The sequence below is a fragment of the Athene noctua genome, chromosome 6 (genome assembly GCF_965140245.1).
Source record: "Athene noctua chromosome 6, bAthNoc1.hap1.1, whole genome shotgun sequence".
NCBI lineage: Eukaryota > Metazoa > Chordata > Aves > Strigiformes > Strigidae > Athene > Athene noctua.
Genome location: NC_134042.1, coordinates 28,040,720 through 28,064,714, shown reverse-complemented (window position 1 = coordinate 28,064,714; position 23,995 = coordinate 28,040,720). Strand labels below are relative to the sequence as shown.

General features: G+C 42.5%; 1 protein-coding gene across 1 annotated transcript; it reads right to left on the bottom strand.

Annotated features, from left to right (window-relative positions):
- Positions 1 to 1,943: 1,943 nt before the first annotated feature.
- On the bottom strand, positions 1,944 to 21,461 carry LRRC74A (leucine rich repeat containing 74A). Its single transcript, XM_074909169.1, is given in 17 exon segments — positions 1,944 to 2,019; positions 3,293 to 3,378; positions 3,986 to 4,039; positions 4,041 to 4,073; positions 4,075 to 4,098; positions 5,267 to 5,410; positions 9,258 to 9,353; positions 11,023 to 11,117; positions 11,120 to 11,216; positions 11,562 to 11,647; positions 13,277 to 13,358; positions 14,150 to 14,199; positions 14,623 to 14,724; positions 15,451 to 15,554; positions 16,185 to 16,359; positions 17,590 to 17,700; positions 21,434 to 21,461. Coding segments are annotated over 17 exon segments (1,443 nt in total).
- Between the last annotated feature and the right edge of the window lie 2,534 nt (positions 21,462 to 23,995).

Sequence of the window (23,995 nt, the reverse complement as noted above, 5' to 3'; positions counted from 1 at the left end):
CTCCTCCAGAAATTATGAGTAACTACACTCAGGTCCATGGATCACGTGCAGTAACTTCAGTGGATCCAAGAGGTACTAAAACTGTCCTGCAGCAGTGATACCTCTCTGTACACATCACAAATGTTGGCCAGCAAACAAATGTCAGAGTTGCCACATGGGTAGGGACCGATTGTCAGGTTTCTCCGTTCTCTCAACTGTTGATGCGGGGAGCCCAGGCCAAACATACCACATCCACTGCTCGCCACCCCACCAGCCCCTGGAGCAGGGTGGCAGGGGTGTGTCTTACCGCAGTGACAGTGACGCTCCTGCTGGTAGTACTTTTCAGGGAAGAAACAACAAAGTCATTTTTGGAAGAGAAGCTGAAAGCAGGCTCCAGGCAAAGCCAGTGGGTCAGTCCCAGCGTGGCGTTGCATGGTGTAGCATGGTGTGTTGTGGTGGGTCGTGTTGTGCTGTGGCACTGGGTCCGCACAGGCAGTGCTGGCCAGTGGTGGCCTCAGGAGCTGCTGCGGGCCTTGGCTGAGCCCTGGGCTTCAGCAGCGACCTTCCTCTGCCTGGGAGCTGTGTGTTAGCAGGTCTGTCCTGCAAGTCAGCAAGTTGCGCAGTGATGGGCACGGACTGCTCCCCCACCCTCCCTGAGCCCTACTGTTCAGGTGTAAGGTCTGGCAGGTTTGGTGTACACTGCTATGAAAACACACCTTGGTGCTTAGGAACAGTCAAGAAAACCTAATTACATTTTAGGCATGATTAGGAAAGGAACAGAACACAGAAACCCCCTCAAGTGTTATACGCCTGCATGTTCAAACTACCCAATATCTCAAATGCGCTCTGCTGCTCTGATTCTTCATTTCAAACCCCACATATTCAGTATGTGAAGGGGGCATAATTGCAAGTAAATTCTGGAAGAGTCACAGGCATCAGAGGACACAGACCTGCTGCAGGAATGAGGTAAAGCCTCCTGAAGATCAGCAGTCATACCAATGAGCAGTCATACCAATGTCAACAGTCATGCTGACCTATGCTGAGGCACTGGAGCCACCTGAACTCTAATTCAAAGATTTTTTTCCAAGTGGGTTAGACCCTTAGCAACTAAGGTAACTAGCTGCTTAATGGTAACTAGCTGCTTCTTTTCCTTTCCACTGAAGGCTGGCCTTCCCAAAGTGGCTAACATTTCCCTCCCAGTTCTCCAGGGTTCTTGGTGCATAGTCTATTTTGACAGTTGCTGACATGGCAAAATGTACTTCCTGTGGATCTGCTCATCTGTACATGTTGACATTTCTAAATTCTATTTATTTATAAATATTCACATATGCAAAACTTTCATTCCTTCTTGAGAGTTGTTGAAATATCTTTTTTTAAATGCTGGTTTTAAAAAAGCAGTTCAGTATCTAAGCCACTTAAAATCTGTTAAGGTTTCCATACTTCTAGCATATTTTTTTCCCATGGACATATTAAATAAAATTCCTGTTACCCATAAGTTTTTAAGCAACATGAGATTAGTTTCTCATTAATTTAATTTTTCTCCTCTTGTAAAGGTCCCTGTGTCAGAACTGCTAAGTCTGGTAGGGTGTGTCTGCAGGACACTTGCTTCAGTCTTTGTCCATGTGCTCTCCTTCAAAAGGGAATAGTAACAATATATGAGTGTCTTAGTTTCCCAGTTCCCACTTTTTGTCTCAGTCTTTGCAAATAAGTTCAGCATTGTCAGCATACAGGGTAAGACAGATTTGGTAACCAGGTCCAAAGAACCAATCTTTCCTTAACCAAAGGATCAGACTGTATAGGGACCTGCTGTGTAGTGGAACATCAACTTTATTTCTACATTCAGTAACTTGAACTGTCAGAACTCCCCAGTGTTGGGCTTCCCCAAAGCCCAGGGCCACTCTGAGCTTTCTTCCAGTGTTTCTTATACAACCTTTTACTGTTTGACCTGCCTCCTTGCTTAATTTTTATGTCTCTTCCTTCTCTTGCTCCTTGATTTCCCCTTCCACAGGCTTTTGTGAGAGCTTCTGTTCTTTTAAGTGACTGATTGAAAGGAAGAAGGTGAACCAGTATTAAAACTGAATCTTCCCTGTCAGGTATCTTAAAGCTGTTGAGAGGACCTTGAGGAAGCAGCCCAAGGTGGGAATAGTAAGGACAGCAAAGGTCACAACTATTCTCACTCTTGTGTACAAGGTGAATATTACCACTACCGCATGTGCTACAGTGCTAAAATGAATTAAGAAGCCAGATAAGGAGTAATACATCTATTTTTTCCCACACAACAACTCAGATGCATTAATAGCACCAAATTAAGTCTTTGCCAGCTGTTGGGTTTCAACAGTTCCTAATCTGCTTGCTACTTAACCACAGTTCTGTAATTTGTGCCTAAAGTACATGGGAAGCCCATGTAACCTCTGATTCAAGATTAACCAGTCTAAGGCCCATCTAGCATCTGAGCATGGATGCTTTTAGCACAGCACTGATATACGTGAAGAAATAATGACTGGACCTAACAAAATAATTCGCTTCTCTGAAAACATTAGGAGGCTGAGAGGGAAGAGATTTGCAAAACTGTCCCATTGCTTCTAGCTTTAAAACTAGACTACAGTATATATTTAAATCCATCAGTATGTGCTGAGGGATGGGAATATTTGGGCATGATTAATAGGGCTTTCAGCTGATGAGTCACATGTCAGAAATGACTGAAAATCTAGGGGGAATTTTGGGTCCAATGACAAGCGGTTTAGCCTGCAGCGATTGACAACCTCTGAGGAGTTTGCTGCTGACTGCTCAGGCTCTCAGAACTTGGACATGATTGCTACAGGCACTGAGGAAGAAGCACTTTCAAGAGAATGAAAAGTTCTGTAGTTTGAAAGTGGGTTTCCAGGGAAAACTACGTCTCCTAAGAAGAGGGATCTGAGGGAAGGAAAAAAACTGAGAGTCCCTGAGGATGGAAGAAAAGGTCTGAAGGCACAGATATGCTGTCTTTGCAAATCTTACCCTGGCTTCAGGGGGAGGACAATGTTGAGCTGATTATCTCACACAGGCTTATGAGAATGAATGAAATTGCCATTCAGCTCTGAGATCCCTGCACTCTCAGAGCAAGTTGATCAAACAGAAAAATAAGACTGACTTCTAGTTTGACTCAACAGAGCTTCTAAGCATATTTTTTCATCTACCTTTTACTTAGGTAGGTGATGGACTGGCCAAAAACATATGTCCCTTCACCTCTTAAGGTGAATAAGGTGATGTTTATTTGGTGTTGAGTCAAATTAAAAAAGAAGGACAAGCCATGACAGTAAGTGGAATCACTCACCTGGAGTCCACAACCCCTGTCCGATTTCGGTCTAGCTTATGCACTAGTTCCCCAATTTGGACTTGATCCACTGGGATGTTTGGTTGCTAAGAGGAGAACACAAATGCTAGCAAACCTGGGTATTTTTAAGCAGAAAAATCATCCATATCAGACTGGGGCCTGGCCATCTTTTAATAGGTGAGCAGATGGCCTGGTGCATGGAGGAAGGAATGGAAAAAATCCAGAGTGGTGGTGGGGAGGCATTTTCACTCTTTTAGCATAAAAAGAAGAAATTTTTTTGCATTTTTTGTAAAAAAGCATCATGGCTGGCAGACCATTGCTATTGATCCCAAGCACCATGGTGGTTTTGGCAGGAAGAGAACTGTCTACTCAGTGTGTAGAGGCAATGCCTGTTTTTCACTTTCCCATAGCAGTGAAACATAAGTATCTATCAAGTTCCTGTATATCCTATACAAACAGCAGACCTCTGTGATATTCTAAAGTTGATCCATTATCACTAGTGCCATCTGCAGTATTTACTGGATGTCATAGCATTTCTGTTGGTCACATTCAGGGCTCAACTTTTGCAATTTAGCCTTTTAGCCTGAACAGTGTCACCAGCAAGGCTGGCTGGTGGCTGTGCTGCGGCAGAGGGGTTTCTCTAGAGCAGTACCCTGCCAGAATTGCATCCTGGCTGTGCTTTCAGAGGCACACCTGCATCATGGCTCTCTGGAAGCCTGCCATAGGGATATTCATGTTTCCATCCATCCCTGTCAATATTCCTAAAGAAGTCCCAGAGTTGTTAAGTTGTGCTCTTTCATATAGTTCTAAGAGAAGCCGAGATAAAACATGGGCATAATCATGAAACAGCCACTGATACCTGCCTCCAGCTTTCACCTTATTCTTCTATCTGTTACCCTGCCTTTACTCAGCCTATCACTGAAATATATGAGTCCTTAACTCCTTGTGCAGCCACTCTACTGTCAGAAAAAAAATCCTTTTGTTCAGGTTAATCCCATTCTTCTCAGTTATACCTCCTTCTCCCTCTACCTTGAAACGAACTCAGTAGTAAACCTGTTTCTTCTGATAATTGCATTTGGTTATTTGGTCCTCATCCCAGAAGCCACTGCTTGGCTAGGCTGTCTAATCCAGAGACAGTCCTCTTCCCCAGATCTCTGATCACTTTAGTTGGTCTTCTCTGAATTCCCGTCTGTTTGAATGAGGACACATCTGAGTACTGTAATGTCTGTTAAAAACTGCAAAGCATGCTAGTGTCAGCGTCACTAGCTGTGAAGCACAGCAGCACTGTTTGATGTGAGCTAACAGCCCATGCTTTTGCTTAACTTCATCTGAATCCACATCTACAGCAAAGTCTCACCCAATTACCCGAAAATCTGCACAGCAGCTAAGAAACACAGTGAAGCTGGTAGTGCAAAGTGTTATTTAGCTCAGCAATGCTCAAGTACTTGCCTTGCCTTCCAGCAAGGATGACAGCACCATCTGCTGCTATCCGTAGAAATTACAGAACTTGAAAAGCGATGTGATTTCTGACTGTATTTGCTTGTAATACTATATCCTACTTTTATGAAGCGCATTAATTTTGATGCTGAAGCACAACTGTCAGTGAAAGATTCTATGAAAGTCAGCTGTTTTGGTGGACTTCTGATGAGGATGGATACTCATTTGGATCAGACCTAAAATCAATCAACTTGTTTTACACAGCGAGCAAGCATCTATTCAAGATTCCTTTTTCTTCCAGTCCTCTCAGATCCCAAGGCATTAGATTCTCCTCAAAATCAAAGGATTTGCTTAGTCAGTCTGTGTGGACTGAGATATATGAACATTGTGACAGGCTTTGTGAATATACTTATCTGAAGGAAATTGGCTGAATTTCCCACTTGGAATAAAGCTTACCCCTCAACCTCTATCCTTCCAAGTGCTTGGATCATGTATACTGTGTACAGCGGATCTATGAACCTAAATTCAGTAGCTCACCCGAATCACTTTAATGGGATTTGGACGCTGCTTGGGAATTGTAGTGATATAGCCTTCAACCTCACCATAGATGACATCTAGTTCAGGATGCACTTGACACACTGCATCCAGCAACTTGATGAAAGCTTCATTTGCCAACACATTCTGGTACATAGGAGAAAGGAAAGCACAGTCAGTGTAGACATCCAAAGAATAGCAAATACTTGTTTGTATTCACAATCCATCTAAAGTCAACATTAACAATTCTCTCCTAAGGGTGGTGCCTTTTCCTATCTCTGCTCATCACTTTCAGGAATCCCATGGAGGCCTGACACAAAATAAGTATTCTTTCTCTTTTCCCATGTCTGAGTCTGAGACATGAAAGAGTCTACCAATTTACATAGAAATTAGTTTAATTCATCAGGTAAATGTCTACACTGAAGACCTCTTATGTTAGGTGATTCAAGTGATTCATTTTCATCCCTGAGAGTTCTAGATGGGTCTCCATTCAGTTTAGATGTGGACTGCAAGTTGAACAGTTAATGGCCAAAATGTGCCAGAGTTCTGCAAAAATGAGAAAAAAAAAATCATCCAAGGCCTAAAATGATTAATATCTCCAGCAGTGTAGCTTTATATCTCAAACAAGAAAGATTCATCTATCTGGGAAGGGTCAGGGTGTCTTCAGGTGAAAAAAAAATTTTGGTAAAGCTCTGTTTCATTGTGTAACTCTAATGGAAAGCTCCAGTCAGCAGTATAAGACCTGATGTTTGTTTTTTTCCTAAGAATTTCAAACAGGGTAGTGACAGCTCAGCATTTCAGAGCTCACACTGTGAGTTTTCTGTTTTAGCACTTACAGAATGGGCAGCAGCAGCACAGTGTCCTGACTCAGGGTTCTGAGATATTAGGAAGTAAGATATCAATGCAAATATTATTAATGCCACTGTAGTTTATAAGGTCATGTAGTGATAGGACAAGGGGTAATGGCTTTAAACTGAAAGAGGGTAGATTTAGCTTAGCTGTAAGGAAGAATTTCGTCACTGTGAGAATGGTGAGGCACTGGAACAGATTGCCCAGGGAGGTTGTGGATGCCTCATCCCTGGAAGCGTTCAAGGCCAGGCTGGATGGGGCTTTGAGCAACCTGGTCTAGTGGAAGGTGTCCCTGCCCATGGCAGGGGGGTTGGACTAGATGGTCTTTAAGGTCCATTTCAACCCAGACCATTCTATCATTCCATGATTCTGAATTTAAGTTATGACAAATTTGCCTTTACCCTTACTCATCTTTTAAAAACACGATTATGATTTTGTTCATACCCATGATGACAGGGGAATTGTTAATGTATTATGTTGGTTATAAAATTAAATGTTGGAAATTTCAAGGCAGTTCAGGAAATTAATGAAAACTTCTGTTTTCTGTCATTGCAGGAAGGCATCAAGCACTTTATGTTTTCATAAAGTTTGTTTATAAAGTCTCTTGGTACATTCTTATAGATTCTTTTTAGAAGCTTAAGATCCATCTAGAACCTTATGATCTACTGTGCAGTGAATTCTTCACTGTTAGCACTCAAAGACAGTTTTGGATGAGTCTGGGTCTGGCTGGGTTTATCAGCTGTGATTTTATGGATGCAGAGTGACTCTCTGAAGAAGCCATTCGGACATCCTTGCACTATGCACATTAGCAGAGTGTCCTAGTCCTGGGAACACAGCGCAGCAGAGCCTAAGCTGGCTCTGCTGGCTGCCAGCTCTCTCCAAGGCTTGCCAGCCTGGGCTTGACCCCATGAGAAAGCCAGTGGGCTGCCAGTGAGGCCTCAGAAGCAGCGTAGCCAAAGCACCACAAACCATGCTGGGGTCTGGTGGCACCTGGAGGGACTCAGCTTGTTCATTTCTGCATGTTTGTCACAGTCAGTTCACAGCCCAGAAAGACAACACGGACAGCTGAAAAGCAACAATATTTTCTTTTCTACTGTGATGGTGATGATGGGCATGTGCTGGCTATTTTGATTCATGACTTCTCTAAAATGTTTGATTCTCAGTATCTGCAAGTTAAAACCCTATGAAGAGCAGATTATGAAAAGAATGTGGGAAACAGTCATGCTTAGAAACGTCATCAGAAGCAATAAACTGCTAAAAATGTGCCTTTTTATTGCTTCACCTTTGCTAGTGCTGTCAAACCCATGCAAAGGTTTTTAGGTATGATCCTTATTCAAAATCCCTGTTACAGACACACTAATTAATCATTCTTTAAAAGTCAAGATAAGCATTTATCACTGGGAAAAGGGGCAGAAGAGGCTTTTGCTTAGGTCTTCTGGTAAGTTTCCTATAAAAGATTTAAATCTTTACTAATTTCTTAAAGGTTTAAGACAATGTAAGATCTCTGGAGCTGTATATTTGCCAATACTTTGAAATGAAATGCAAGACTACCTACATCACAGGTGGAATGAAGTCTGTCAGACAGATTAGATGTTTGCCTACAAGCATTTGATTGGGTTACTGAAATGTCATTGTAGATTTATGCCATTGACCATTTATCTTGTAATTTAGACTTTCTGAGGGGTGAGGTGAAGAGAGCATCTGTTAACCTAAAAAGCAGAAATTCATGGTAAGATTTATGTTATATTAAAGATCCTTAAAGTTAATTAACTCCTTGTCTCAAAATCTCTTGAGTGCCTCATTTTAAATAAATGCATTTAAATAATTGAATTTCTCAGAATTTAGCTAAAATACATTACTCTTTCCAAGTTCATGAATTGCTTAGGTTATTAGTAACCTATTAGTTATTACTAATAAAACTAGCAGAACCATGTATACTATAATGAAGTCCTTTACCCTCACACAGCTCATTTTAGTTTTCCTTTGCAGAATGAGGCCTGACTCCTTACAGACTTGGCAAATAATTCTCTTTGATATTAATTTATGCATGAAAAATTATCTGCCCTAGAGGAATGCCTGTTCTTCAGATGATTTCTGTTGAAAGCCCTTGATACTCTCAGGAAAGACCATAGGTGAATATTATTTACTCTGCTTCATTTTAGTTTCTTTCTTTAATACCATAGCCATAGGACAAAGAAACATATGCAGATGTAACTTAGATACAACTCACTATGTGAGTCTCCAAAACTGTCCATGACCTTTTTTTTAGCTTGTTTCAAATGTGAACATGTTATTTATGTTCCAAGTCCTAAACCTAATCTTCATGAAAATGCTCTTTACTTTAATCATAGTACTCCCAAAGGTGGATGGAGGGTCCTGAGGCCTCTGACACCTTCTGTAACTGCTCCCATGAAGCACAAATGCATGGATGGGAGAGCTGGGAGTGGACTGATATGTGCCCAGGTCTCTCCACAGCATTGATCTGCAATGCAACCTCTTCCCTCACTCAGGAGCTCAGAAGCATTTCTGGGGCTCCTATTTTAGAAGCAGAGCATGTGGTTACAACAATAGGTGGCTTGCTCCTGACACGCTACAGAGTAGCATACTAAGATTTGGCCTCTTAGATTTTTTTTTCCTTCCACACCAGTCTTTTAATGTTTGTTTGTTTGTTTGTTTTTGTTTTTGTTTGGGGTCTTTTTTGTTTGTTTTAAATAAAATTGCTTTGTTTCAATGCCTTGAAGCATCCATCTTCTACTTCTCATACATACTAACAGGGTATCAAAGCACTTCACAGTATCTAGCATTTTAGGCTACCCTGGAGGCAGACAGCTCAGGGCTTGAAAAGAATTCATCCTCCAGTGGGAATTTACTTCTTGTTCTTGTTCTGCTATTGCAAAATGGAAAGGAGTGCAATGTGGTGATACTACAGGCACTTCTCTCCAGAGCTAGACCAAAGCCCTAGAATTTCCACAAGGCTCCTAGAAAGGCTGTTAACTAGTAGCCTCTTTTTACTATTGGCTGTGCATAACTGAAACAAATGGCAAGTCTCAAAACAGTTTTGAAAGGGGGAAGCTCTGTGATCCACCCAGTTCCTCAAAATGTATAGTGTATGGTCATAGAGGCTTTCCAGCACATAAGCTCTTACTGAGATGTTGATCTCCTCCATCATGGATTTGGGGTTCTTTCTGACAGATGTGACTAGTGCAGTGGCACTTTCCATGGTCAGGGAATTATTTGCCATCTGTGGAAGAATAGGCATAGATCCAGACATGGTGAGAATGAGGATTTCATGCCTGGCAGAAGGCATGCTGTAACCTCAGGGATGACCCTTTCTTCCCATTCTTCAGCAGGGCTGTAGAATAACTATGGCCCTTTTTGATGGGTTTGTCTGCTATCTCACCATCTCTGGTCTCTGTCCCACAGAACTGCAATGCTGCTTCTCAGTGGAGTTGCCTTCTTAGCTTCTGTCTCCTTGTGTGGAATTCTACATATCAGGTCCCTTATGTCTGTCACACAGGTGTATGTGATGTGGATCATGTTCACTTATGTGATGGGGAAAGGCTGAGGCAATGGGCTGCATTTGAATGTGTGCTTGCTAGTAGGGTCCCTCGGCATGGGGGTATGCCCCTTGGGACATTTCCCATACCCTCAGCTCCTCTTGGCAGCACAGCAGGTAAGAGCTCAGACTGACTGGCTGCCTCTGGCCTACAAGGCTGTCTGGCCTTACAGGGTTGGCTTTGTCATGTGCATTTCAGTGTGTGAACATTACCTCTTCCCTATCTTGGACTTCATGTGCAGTTTCCACTCCCACCATTTGAAAAAAAACTTTCTTAGTTAACACTGGCCAGCAGAAGACATGTCCTTCTTCAAATTAAGTCCTTTCTGTTATCAGCTTCTAAAACAATCTGTGCAGCTGCACAGAGAGAGGAATGCCTTGGTCTGAGCTAGCAACCTTACCTCAAGCCAGGTTAAGAGCAAGGCAAACAGATGCATTTACTTACATCATCTAAACAAGCAGTCCCACAGACTTCTGTAGTTGCAGTGGTTTACAAGGACAGGGGTGTCCAAAGACAGGCTTACATGAACAGCTTTAAAGATGTCAATCACCATACTGCCATTTGAACGCTCTCAGGATGGTGATGTTAGATCTAGCTGACAATGCAGCTCATAAGCAAGTTGACTTTTCTGAGCTGAATTCCTAGAGAATGATCTTGGATTGAGAAGACATGTTAGCTCTCATGCCTAACCTGTGAAGCCAGCTTGTCTGGTCATTCAGTTTTGCCCTTTCCAGGATTATTAATCCCTAGTTTACTAGAAGGCAGTTTTGGCTTTTTTTTTTCCAGGACTTGATAATACCCCACTCCTTTAGGTAGTGCTGTGGCATTGCTCTGATATGGCAATGACATTTGATCCCGTCTTTGAATAAATTTTTAGCAAATCATTAACACACTGAGAAAGGCACAGTCTTGCCCACCTGCAAGCTTCAGTGTGAATTTTTGCCTTATGTTGAAATGCATATTAGGTGTACATATGTACCTTCACAACTACATTTTATGTATATATGCAGATCTGTTGAATGTCTAGGCTCTCTGCTAAACACGCTGAATGCCTAGGTTCTCACTTGACTGAGATGAGACATGACAGGTATCAACCACTTTGGGATGATAATGGGTGTGGGGTTATGCCAAGCCGGTCCCTGGGGGATTTTTTGAGGGAACAGTGCAATTTAGTTGTCCTGGAAGAAATGCACGGGATAGAATTTCCTTCTGCTCTGCTCACCTTCAACCCAGAGCAATACCCATTTCCTCCAGTTCTAGCTCAGGCAGCTCACCTCTGTCTTCTGTCTCGCCTGACTCAGATCTTTCTACTCCCTCTGTTTATTCCTCCAGCCCTGCTTGGCTTTATTTTACCTTCAGAATTTTGAGATTTCTATTGACTTCAAGGCTCCTGCAGAGCTTCTTGTCTCCCTCATTGCTGATCTGGGTGTTGCTGATGTTCAGGTGACCAGTGCGTTGTTGACTTTGAGAGCTTCTCCTAGGGCCAGTGCTCACTTGTTGCCAATGCCATTCCAAGAAAGGCTGAGTATTTTCAGTGCACCATTGCCCTTTAGGCAGAGAAGAGGGCTCTTAGCTACTGCATGTCCATCTTCTGTACCACTCCACCCTTTCTTGCCTGGCTGAGACAGGAGCATCCCTCAAGTCACATCCAGGCAGCCAAAATGAATCCAATATCTCTGCAATCTCACCAGGATCTCTCCACCATGTAAGTCACCCCACCTACTTGCTGCTTTAGTCTTTCTCCTGGTGCTGACATCCATGTTAGTAGAATGAGCCTTGCTAGAACTACTGAATCCTGCTCAGACCTCAGGGATGCAAGATCCTGATCAGTGTTTCAACCAGCTCCTGGTAATAATCACTGTGAAGGGTATCACAAAACAGGGCTTTCCTACCCTGAGACCTGTGCCCAGTGCTACTATCCCCTTCCTCCTCAGGTGGTTCTAGCTGAGGTCCAGAGTCTCCAGTGTTGTGTTGCTGGCTAGGAGAGACAAACTGAGACGTTAACTCATGAAGAGTGTTCTGGACACAGCTGCTGACCCACTTAGGGACTAAGATAAAGTTTGCTGGGAGTTCAGCAACAGCCTTCATTGATTGCCATAGGAGGAACCTGTACCTACAGAGTCTTTGCTGTCCACAACACCCAAAGAACAGAGAATGGGCTGTTGATAACAAGCAGAAAGGGAACACAGGTTTTTTCCTGGCTTAATCAAAGAATAATTATGAAGGAGGAAGGTAGAGAGGGGGAGGATTTCTTATATTAATAGACACTGGTTTTCGCACTGTGAAAAATGGCTGGATTCTCCTTGCCACATCTAAAATATCAAGACTCACTCTGTGTACATTTAATTATCAGAAGAGAGGAATTCAGCTTCATATGGTAGCTGTGCCCAGCTGTATGTGTGCCAGTGCCAATTCACATGCATAGCACACCTCATGGTGTAAGTTCTACTTAGAGTGGGTTATGTGTGAATTCATTTGTGTCTACTGCGACACTGGGAGGGGTAGAACTTGCTGCCAACACTTGCTTTTCATTCTCAGAGAGAATTTCTATCCAGATTTTCCATGGATGGGAGGTTGGGTGGAGGCAGATGGTGAGTTTAACTGACTTAAAAATATTCCTTTAAGAAACAAACCAGAAAAGTAACAGATTCTGCAGTAATCTCTGTTGCTTCTGCCTCAAGTGGGCTGGAAGGAGAGAAAAGCTGTAAGACCTTTAATTTTGGAGAGGTATTTTTCTGGGCTAGGAAGGTCATAAGTTTTAGTACTGATCTCTGTGTTGCCTGCAGGCTTGTCCTCACTGCAGTTTTAACTGATCCATCTTTTAAAGACATGGACTGTAATTAGAAAGAGATATATATCAGTGGAAATACTGAACCAGGAGAAGGAAAGCATTAATTAAACTGAAGGCATTGTGTTATTGAAATACTCAAGGAACACTGGATGCTTATAGCACGTGCCTGTGGCCATTATGGTAGCAGGTATGTTGCACATACTGTGGAAAGAAGAGCTGTCAGATATTCATGCAAGTCTTTCCCAATGCACTAATAGCACCTGAGATTACTGAAAGACTGTAACTGTTTTGTCTACTTTCCCTCTCCAGGACTACTAGCACACTCTGGAGCTCACTTAGTCTGAACAGATAAATAAGGCAGCTTAATTTTATTTCTTCCTAATCTGTTTCCCTTGTTGCTTGCTGTGCAATGGATCAAAACATTAGGGTTTGGGCTACTTAAGAAAAATTGAAATCACTCCTGACCTTTGAAATCAAAAGCTTAAAACAAATTAATTAGATTTTAGATTTTAGTAAAATGCATTTTTCCCCTTTATACCCCCGATGGACTTCTCTTTCAGCTCCCTTCTCTCTGACACAGACTGCTCTGTTACTGTGGTTTCACAGCCTGCACTTGTGTTCTGCATCACCTATGGTGATGAGGGTGAGCCTGTGGACCATACAGGAAGCTCTAAATCTGGGCACCCCATCTTTTGTACTGCCCACCGGGTCATGGGGCATTTTTGCTGGAGAAGGAAATATATGTTCACTGTGCTGATGCCATCAAGTCCCCAGTGCCTGTTCTCCAGTCTTTGTCGGAGTAATAAATTAAGTTACTGAGTGTCAGTCCCAGGAGCTGTCCTCCGTGCTCAGAGAACTCATTGTGGCTAAGGTCCAGCTTCTTCACTTGGTAATTGCCCTGCAGAGAGACAAATGTGTAGAGACAATGAGATCTTCCAGCCAGCTGCAACCAGATGCCATGCCAAGGGCCCCACATGTGGATGAAACAGAGATATCAGATACACTGAAATCTTCAGTGCATGGGAGATCATCATCATGGGGATTGTGGCTCTGCATGTCCCAGAACAAAGCTTTGTCGGTCATATAACATCACAGTGATTATCTTCCCAAAACAGCAAAAGCAATGAGACTGTGTAGTGCAAACTTCCCTCACACAGCTCATGCCTGGCCTGCAACACATCCTGCAATTCTGTTCCTGCCCCTGTTTCACTCCCACCATTGTACCCTGACCAAGAGCAGTTTCTGGTATCAGGTCGAGGCCTTGCTTCAGGGCAGCTTCTGGTGGTGCCAAATGATGCAGAGGTTTTGAGACAGGAACTAACCAGATAATTCAAGTGTCTTATTTTTATTGGAGAATTGCAAAATGATATGAAGTTGGGTTATGTATGCTTCTTGAAAATTTTATCACCCAGATGTTGTTCTGTTGTTCTGTTACACAGTCCTGAAGGTTTGTTTCTCAGCCAGAGTCACACAGCTGTCCTGAGAAAATGTTAACACAGTCCATCCTGCTCTGTGTCCTCCCAGCCTCTTTCATTTCCCAAATAAGCAAAAAGCACTTAGCAGAATTATGCCAGGAAATCATATGGGCATTGCCAAGGGAAATCATGCCAAGTGAGTAGTAGTTTCAAGATGAGGAGAGTCTGTTACACAGCCAGAGCTGCAGATGACCTTGGATTTCAGGTAACTCACCATTAATGCCTCAGCAAAGTATGGTGCAGTGTCCTCTCCGAAGTTGTTTCCTGGGGAAGAAAAGTTTGTTAACAGTGCGCTGATCTCTCCCTTGGTGCTGTTCTGGGGTCTGCAGGAAGCTGTGCTTTTGCATGGAACCTCCAGTTAATCACAGCCCATACCTGGCTGTAAATCAGTCACTATTCCACTTTGCTCCATAGAGTAGAATTACTCCAAGATGTGAGAGGCACTCCAGCAATTATCTAAGTTTCTCATAAGGGACTGGTTTTCAGAGGTGCTGAGGTTGAGCAGGCCAAATATTTAATCACATCACTATAAATCTAGATTTCCACTGTTACTCAGGTTTCTACCAGAGACGTAGCTGAGAGATTGATTTTGCCCATAATCTGACTAATATTTTTAGGATGAGAGACTGGAATGAAACATGTTATTTCACTTCCACTGCCATCACTCTTTGGGTGGATACAGCCCACCTGAGAGCTGAAGAGCATGGAGGTAGGACATGTTATCCAGAAGCAAACTGGCAAAAGCTTCAGCTCCTGCTGTGTCTAAGTGGTTATTGGAGACGTTCAAGAAAACAAGAGAGGATAAGAAGGATGAGTCCAAAGAATAAATCAGCTTTATTGTCTTCTTAATGCCCAAGATATCAAGGGAATGCAAGATGACCAATATGAGAAATGTCAGCCAGACAGTGATTAACATGTGCATTATAGGTGTGTTTAACCCTGCATCCATCCTAACAGGAATAAAGCCCTAGAGCCATCAGTTTGACATGAGGCTTTGTCTTCAGTGAACTAAGAGGCATTTGGCCAAGAATCTTTTCTTCCAGTGTAACACAGATACCATGGCCTATCAAAATGCATTTTGTATGCCCCAGTTTCAGATCAAAAGAACATTCCTACCAGTTAATATCTGAAAGTTTTTCATTATTCCCTTAATCTATTTAGAAAAGTTTCCCCATGTCATATTGGAGAATGAAAGTTCATGACCAAAACATTTTTTCTGTTGGCTATGAATTAGAAAGACTTAGTTATGGTAATTACTGTCACATCTGCTAATGAAGAGAACAGTTCCAGACTCGCTAGATTGTTATCACATGCACACTTCTGCTTTTCAGAACCTTGTACTTTTAACAAGTAGAGGAGCAGAAAATATCATGACTTTCAGAATATGAATGTTTTTGCATGGGAACAATGGTTATTTCGTTAAAATCGTAATAGAATGAATTGGTTTTCTTTCAGATAATTTGACTTGGTGAGCAATAACTTTGGCTACAAACTATGTCAGATTGGGTATCAGTTCTTGAAGGGAGGAATTCTCTCATAGCATCTCTGCTATGGATACGGCTCCTTCTGCCAGAATACAGTTGTCTTCCAACTCTAGGTGGGTGATGGTTGCGTTGGATTGGGAAGACACAAAGGTAAATAAAGACACACCAAAAACTGCTGAAAAGTGAATGAAGGGGATAATTTCCTCAACAGACACTGGACATTTCCTCCAAACCTCAGAAAGCGTTGCAGGTCAGGAGCAGGAGAGTGATCAGGGGACATGACAGAACCATGGCAGTGGGAATTGGAATACAAAGAAGGTTTTTTGGGGGAGTTTTTGAGTGGGTAGGACTTTCTGCTGCTTTCTGCCAGCCTGGAGACCCAGGTTCAGATGAAAGCTCCAACCCATCTTGGGCCTGTCCATTGGTGAGTGTAGCACATCCCTATGCAGAACCCAGAGTAGGGAATACCAACCCCTCCAGCCTTACCTCTGGCCCTGTAGGGGTTAGGAGTATTGGGGACTTGTGTTCCCATAGAAGAGCATCAGTTTGCTCTTGAGTGTAACTCCAGCAAAGGCCAGCAGTTGCCACACAAGACTTTGCTGTGCAGGGGATTAGAAACATTAGGGATGCTCAGAGTTCGTATGGGGAGGATACATGACTTTTTCTTCCACACTGTGTACTCAGTGATGGCTTCCAGGCCTGAGAAAGACCTAAAATGACAATTGTGCTTGAGAACAGTGGCCCCACTCTTACTAGCTACTCACCACGAGAGCAATAGCAATGGCTTTGACACCTCTGGGTCCTAGACCATGGTGGTTCAGGTTTATATAAGGCTTGGCCAAGTTCTGAATAAAGTGTGAGACAGGCACCACCTCCATCAGCCTGCATGCTTCCAAGTACAGCTCTGCACCCGTAATGTCTGCAAAGGCCTTCTTAGGATCTACAGAGAAAAAGTGTATTGATGAATAGTGCATTCAGTGTCCTCCCTCCTCCTTTAAATAAATTAAGTAATTTAATAAAATTAAGTAACACTATGCAACAACAGTAAGGTTTTACTCTTAAAGGCTTATCATCCCCTGGTTGTCCCCACCCCTTTATCCCAAGACTTAATGTATCCTCCTTTCTTCTCTATTTGGCATCCAGTGATTTGCTGCAGCTTCTCACCAGTCTGCAATGTGACTAAACCTTTCTTGGTGTAACTGAGAATTCTTGACATCAGGCAAAAACATTTTAATATTTTTTTATTTTTTTTTAAATCTTAATTGAAGCACACAGCTGATATTGCCAGCAGAGCTAGGGCAGCTCAGAACATTTTGGCTTACAACCAGCAGAAAGAATCCCAGCATTCTCATCTTGGCCATTGGGTGTTGTTGACACAGCTGCAGTGAGACATATCAGTGCAGCTGACGGCTGTATTTCCACAAAAGCCTGTCATTTGGAATTCCTTCATCAGACCCCATACTTAGAGCTCATATTTCTCCATGTTGTTATATGCATTCAATGGTCTGACCTCAAGACAAATTCCCCTCTCATCAAAGCCATTTTCCAGTTCAAGCTGAGGCCTCTAACAAAACAGTCTTTTGTTCTTGCGTTCTTATGGTTTTTGATTTTGTTTCCATTTTTAACAAGTTAAAAAGTTCTCATCCTAAATTATGGAAAAATTCTACTGTTACAAAAATGAGTGCAAGACTTGTTTAGCCAGCGGACTGACTTCACTAGGCAGAAGATAAGAGGAGAGCCACCAGAAAAGTCTAGGACAGTTATAGCAAACCTATGGTACGCAGACCACAATTGCTATGCAGTGTTTCATCAGGCACACACAAACAGGGCCTCAGTCCCATCCCTGATTTCAGCTAGCTGCTCCTGCTGCCCAGGCAGCAGGCTGGTCTGGTAGTGTTGGTTATTAAGGAGTAGAGGAGAGAAGAAGGAACAAAAGAATAGCCATGGTGTATAGAAAGCAGTTGAAGGAAGATGCTTGACATCAAAGGGAGAGCTCTTAGAGGGAAATTCATTCCCCCCACTCCCTGCCTTTATCAATTTCCAGATTACTTGTGATTGTCAGGACCCTGGCAGGGTTGTGTCCTTGGTCTCCATTGCGGTACATACCAGCTGGTAGGTACAGCTCTGTAAGGGGCAAGGCTAGTGAGGGCAGATGTCAGCAAACATTCACCTTTGACCTCTAGGTCAGCATCAGAGCCTTGTGTGGCCTTCTCTGCTGAGGCATCAGTGAGTGACACAGATTCTAAGGACTCACTGATTTCAGACATCTCTTCATTCTGGTCTGCCATGAAACCAAACAGATTCATTTTGTCAATGCAAGCCCAGCAGACATGTGACTCCCTGGATATGATAGACTGCCCACTGCTCTCACTGAAGCCTGAGCCCCTCTTCAACATGCTGCAGATGCACTCCTTACCCAGTCCGTCTTCATGCCCACTGCTCCCTGCGCGTTGTATGCATGTGGGGCTGGCCCTTGTGTGGGCGTGGGCTCACTCTGGGGCTGCAGATCTGCAGACTGGCCATTGCTTGGAAGCTTTTGGAAAGAGCCCTCCCCAGATTCTGCAGCCTATGTGTGAGGGACTCACAGTTCTCTTGCCTTAGGTCTTTGTTCCCTCATGAGCTGCCTTTCTCCCTTTCTCAATTTCTGACACCACCAAGCAAAGCAAATTTCCCCCCATCATGCCATTTCCCCACAGACCTATAAGCTAAACCCATGCCAGTTCCTCCTAGCTCTCCTGAACTGACTTAGAATTCCCCAGGCATGGGCAGGACACTGTTGGCTGACTTTGCAATCAGACTGGGAATGCTTTGTAGTACTCTTCAAGCATGGCAGAAAAGAAGGTATTTGAATGCTATTCTATATTGGGACTGAGTGTAACTAGACACACTGGAAGTGATACAGCTTCTCTTGCCTACAGTTCATGATTTATTTTAGAGAGAAGGAGAATCTGGAAAATTTATTTTCAAGAGGAATAAATGCATTAAAAAATAATGAAGGGTAATTCTGCCAAAATAATTTTTGGCTAATAATATAATACATATTTTTTTCCTACTCTGAATCTTCCTTTTCATTTCCTGTCACTGCTTTTACTACCTTCTTCCCTTAGTTCTTATTTCCCTTTATAGCTCCAGGCTATTGACCTGTAATTTTGTACTGTTCTTGGGTGTCACTTAGTATTGATGTGTGATGCAGAGCTTGCAGTTTGCCTGTTCATTCAGACTTATGTGAGGGAAAGACTGGCCGGCTGGCACACACATCACCACATTTCAACCAGCCCTGCAGCTGTAGATCCTTCATTAAGACTTTCTCCTTCTGCCAGACTTTATTTATTCAAATGATGGGTTTACTTGCATTACTTTAGTGTGAGAAAGACAAAAGAAAGGGTAAAAATATGTCTAAATCTCATGTAAAGAACTCATGAGACAAGTAGAACCAAAGATTTGGGACATTATGACAGTACCCACTGATTCTCTTTGCTTAATGGCCCTACAATGCTGGACATGCTGATAAAAATAAACTTTCCACTCTGGGAAACAGACTGTCTATGCCATACAAAACCCATCCAGACTGTGTCATCCCCTGATAACATGGCTGTTATGTGCCCAGTACATCCGTCAGTCCTGCAGTCTATGGACTGAGCTTTCTGAGGTAGATCCAGAAGTGGTCCCTGCACCCCCGTGGAGCTGTAGAAGTTGGCACTGATACAGATGACAATACTGCCATTTAAGCAGAAATTTGAAAAGCATTGAATCATGATTATTGGTCTTAAAAACAATGCAGTAGAAAGTGGTGGGTCTGGAGACTCCTTTATCACCCTCTCCTTTCCTCAGGTGTTGGGGCTGCAGAGGCAGCTTTCTGGTCAGCCTGCCTCATGCATGGCTTGTACCGTAAGTCATGAACCAGGAGCTAAGGGGGCCATTCACTCCATGGTTTGATGTGCAACTTGAGGGATGCATCCAGATAACTGTAAATACCTTCTCTCATGCTAGGTTAACAATGCCTGTTTTCTGGGTGTGTTGCTTTATGTTGTCCTCTCATTGGTGTTGTACAAATATTCAATAAATAACACGAGCAGTTTATACTTTAATAGCTCTGTGGAGTACAGAAAATGTTTCTTATCTTTTGCCTATTATTGCAACAAGGTCCTAGTTTGTGCTGCTGAACTAATGAAGTGGTTTCTCGTGGAATCATTAGTGATGGATGTAAAGGTCAGATGAAGATTTTAATACATTGTTCTCCTCTGTCAGGACAAAATCTAATTGATATATACTAAGGAATTTCATCTGTGAAAGGAAGCTACCAAGGCTGTCCTCACTTCTTTCATTCTAAATGTCTGGCACAAGAAACACATCAGAGTAACAGCTCAGCTGGGCAACTCACAAAATGGAACATAGCATTTTGCAGTCTGCAGACAAAATTATAGTAATGTGAATGCTCAAATATAAGCATTTTTTTACATACTATAAGGAATCAGTTAATTCAGTGATGTGTCAAACTATGATTATACCAACATAGGAGTATTAAGTGTTGAAGAAATTTATGAGGAAACAGCTATGAGACATGATTTTGTATCTAAGCAAAGTATTTAGGATTTAATATGTCATTTATTGAAAAATTGAGACATTGGGTTTACTGTGGTTTGGAAAAAAACTGTGTGTGCCTTAGCTTGGTCATCTAGTCAAGGGTATAAAATCTTTATTTCCTATTTTAAGTCATTCCACTGTGGATATCAAAAGACTTCTAGAGAGATTATAATCAACTATGTTAGATATTTATGAAAAAAAAAACCCTATTTTTTCTTCATCCTAATATAAATAATTTAGACCAAGAAAAAAGCAAAACAACCAACGTTTTGACACCATTTTGCATCTGGAATGGGGTAGGATTAACAATTATGCCATTCTCTTCACTGTTACTGTCAGTCAAGTTCAGACAGCATTTTACCTGCAATTACTTAATCCAATATATAAGGGAAAATGGCGACCAACTATTAACTGACCAGGTATTTCCTAGTGATAATATTTTTAAAGTTAATGCTGTCAAAACCCCATGAGAAATACTCATTTTAATATAATTGTTTGGGCTTGATAGCAAATAATTAATTTTGTCAGATCCCACTTAAGGAGTGAAAGTTTCAAGAGTTCATAGCCAAGAACAGAAACCTTGTTTGCAGAAAAGCTATCTAAAAGGGGCTAATCCCAAAAAAGCAATAAATTATTATTGCTGGATCAGAAAAATCCCCAGAGCTACCTTTAACAGAAAAATAAGAAAGTTTATTTAGACAAATGTCATTGTGAAACAATGGAAAATATCTGATATCTATTACAGCAACCATTAGGGAAAATTACTATGTAATACTTCATAAATTGCATTACACTCTATTTAAATACAGAAAAACAAGAACCAAAGAGGGGAGTTGTCCTACATATCTGACTACCTTACAGTAACTGCATTATGAAGGAAAACAAGAAATGCATTTGTAATGACTGACAGGCCAAAGGATGCTTTGAACTTGATAGGAACCATTATGCTAAGCTAGGAAGTCAGGCCAAAATGCTGTGAGCAGACCCGGAGCCTGACTCTGTTGTGAATGAGCACAGCATAACAGCAGCAGGTTCGGAAAACTCTTCTGCCCCTCATGCCCTGCCTGTCCCTCTGGGTGATGGAGGGCTAAAACAGGATCTGGTCTCACAAGGTGCTGAGCTTTGATATCACCTGTGGGCATTAGGGGCAGCTGGGTGGAGTTGCCTGGAAACTGGTACTGGCAAACCTTCTTCGGATGCATTTTGTTTTTTCCAAACTGTTCCCAGATGGCAGCTTCTGTCCTTGGGTGCTGGCACCCTGGATCCCTGTTCTCCACCTTTCTTCTCACTGCTGCCTGGCCTGGGGAGGGAAAGCCTTCCCATCGGTGATTGGCCTGCTGTAACAGCCATCCCTCTCGGGTGCTGGCGATTTTCCTTTGGCCATTTCTGACTATTTCTGAAGTGAGTTTGCTAGGAACTAAACAGCGCACCTCTATTCTTCTCAGACTCATTCTCCATGTCATCATTAGCGAGCAGTTGGTTCATTTTTTTCTTCTGTAAATGAGAAGTTTACAGCCACCTCCTAGACCCTGTAAGTTCCTCACACCTACACAGAAAAAGCACAGCCTCTTGGCTACGATTAAAACATCTTGAGGAGGAATGGTGCCACATGCAAGGTCTGTGTTCTTGATTTATACTGCTTATGAACAAGAGAATCCCATTTCCCGCTTGCAGGGACTGTTGAGGTATCATGAGAAAGCTCACTGTGAAGGCTGTGGCTGCCCTGTCCTGCCACCACCACCCTTCTTTGACTTCACCTGCACCTTCCAGCTCCAAGGGGTGACATTCACTGCTGGAAACCCTGTTGCTCTGGGATCCCTTTGGCTCCCGATAACTGAGAAGAGAAGAGAAGAGCTGCGGTTTTGGCTGTGAAACCCCCCCAGACATATCAGAGTCATGCCAGGCTGCTGGTAAGAGTTCTCCTCTCCTTTGTGTTCATATTCCAGTTTGTAGAATTTCATGAGAAAGCCAGACTGCGGCAGTTATCATCTTAAAGGAGACGAGGATAGAAGGAGCATATTCACCTTATAAGTCTTGAACAGATTCAGACTTCCTACTGCCAAATTCCAGGTATGCTCAGTAATAAAGTGTGGCTTGTAAGCATGTCAGCACTTAATGGGGCCTCGAATCAAGTACTCATTCATCCCACCAACAACCATTGGTACCAAAATTGGTTCAGTGCTTATTATTTTACACCATTTATACCGAGGATTTTGTGACCTTTCCTAAGGAGCTAAAACCAAAACTGTAACAGAAGAGGCTTTCTGATAAAGGTTGAACAGAACTAGAACATACACTTAGAAATCCTTTCCATTATGGGTGATGGTCAGTGAACATAATTTCTTGTACAGATTTTGAAGTTTATGTAGCCTACACAGTGTAATATGGGCTATATAGAGAGGAAGAAAAAGTCCGTTTCCCCAAGCATAGGGTATTTTTAGAGGTTTTATTCCCCTAGGTTCTACATAAACCTCTCAAGTAGTCCAGTCATTAGAGATCATGGTAGGGTTATGTTTGGATATAGAACAAAATGCCACAAAAGCCAGAGGAAGGTTTGACCCTGAAGCAGATGACCATTGTCAGCTTTGATTTTATTGCCAAAGTTTGTAAATATTATTTCTAGTGTAGGCCAAACAACTGTGGCTGTCTGGATACTTGCTTGTTTTTGGTACCAGTTAACATTCTTCTCTGATTTCAGTCTGATTATCCTGATGTGGGTTGGGTCTGAAGAGACTTTCTTAGATCTTTACTTTTAAAGAAGAGCCTTGTTTTAAATGCCCCAGTCATCAGTCCTTAATGTTGCAGATCCTTCCTCTGGAGAACACCATCCATTTTCTGATAGTTCCCAGAGGTTTCCAGAGGTTTGCTTACTGCAGCAGGAGATGTGAGACCACATCCAGTTCTGTACTTTGCCAGGGACATCTGTGGGATTTGAGACAATTCATTGAGTCTATGGTCCGTGGTATTTTATAACTGGGGATCTGAAAATGAGACTGGTGGGATTATTATTTATATACATTATAACATCAGGTCAGATCCTAGCCATGGACACCCATCATGCTAATCACCATACACAAACAGGGTAAGAGGCAGGTTGTACCTCAACAAGTGTTTCATCTAAGTGTAATGAAACAAAGAAATTAACAGTCAGAATCCAATAGAACTGTTAAGCAGGTATTCTTTTATTGGCAGTGCTGGGATCACCCTGGGGATTCTCCACCATAAGGGCTCCCAAGAATTAGCAAGGGACATCAGTTTACATACACACAATCCTACATATTCATTAGATTTCCTAGAAAGGGGTGTTTTATGATAATGAGTTCCCAGAGTTCATTTGCATAATCCGAGCATGCGTAGTGAAAATAGGGTGAGGGTCTTCGGTGGTTGGGGGAGGAAGTAAGTAGTCTTCTTCACAGTGTTCACTAGTTGACCCTCTTTCCAGAGCGTGCGCTGTGAAGTAAAAGTCCAGGTGCCTTCTAAGTCAGCAAAATCAGTTTCCCTATAATAGGGTCTCCGTGTCTCTGTGTTAGAGCCCCCCCTTATCTCATTCTAGGAGCTGCCCAAGTGTCCACTGAAGGCCTTGAGTCTGCTATCAGTGATTTACATAGGGAGCCTAACGACTGCTTCAATCTTACCTGAACGGACAAAGGGACCTAAGGAAAAAGTTGAGGAGTCAGGAGTCCTTGAGAAACAAATGAAGCAAAACAGAAGCAAAGCTTTCATACATCACAGTTTAGTCTTAATAATTGTTAGAAATTCATTTGTTTGAGCCCTTTCATTCCATTTCAGTAACCTAGGAGACAGCAGCTGGTCGCCATTGAAGGAGCAGTGTGGCAGCACTCCTCAGCACAAAAGGCAGGCATGACATGAGGCTTGAGTCCATTACAAGTGCCCATCTTAAAGAGAGTTTGGAAGAAGACTACCAAGATCACACATTTGTGTATTTGGTGTAAAAAGCCATAGCAGGGCTCAGTTTGATCTATTTGCTTTTA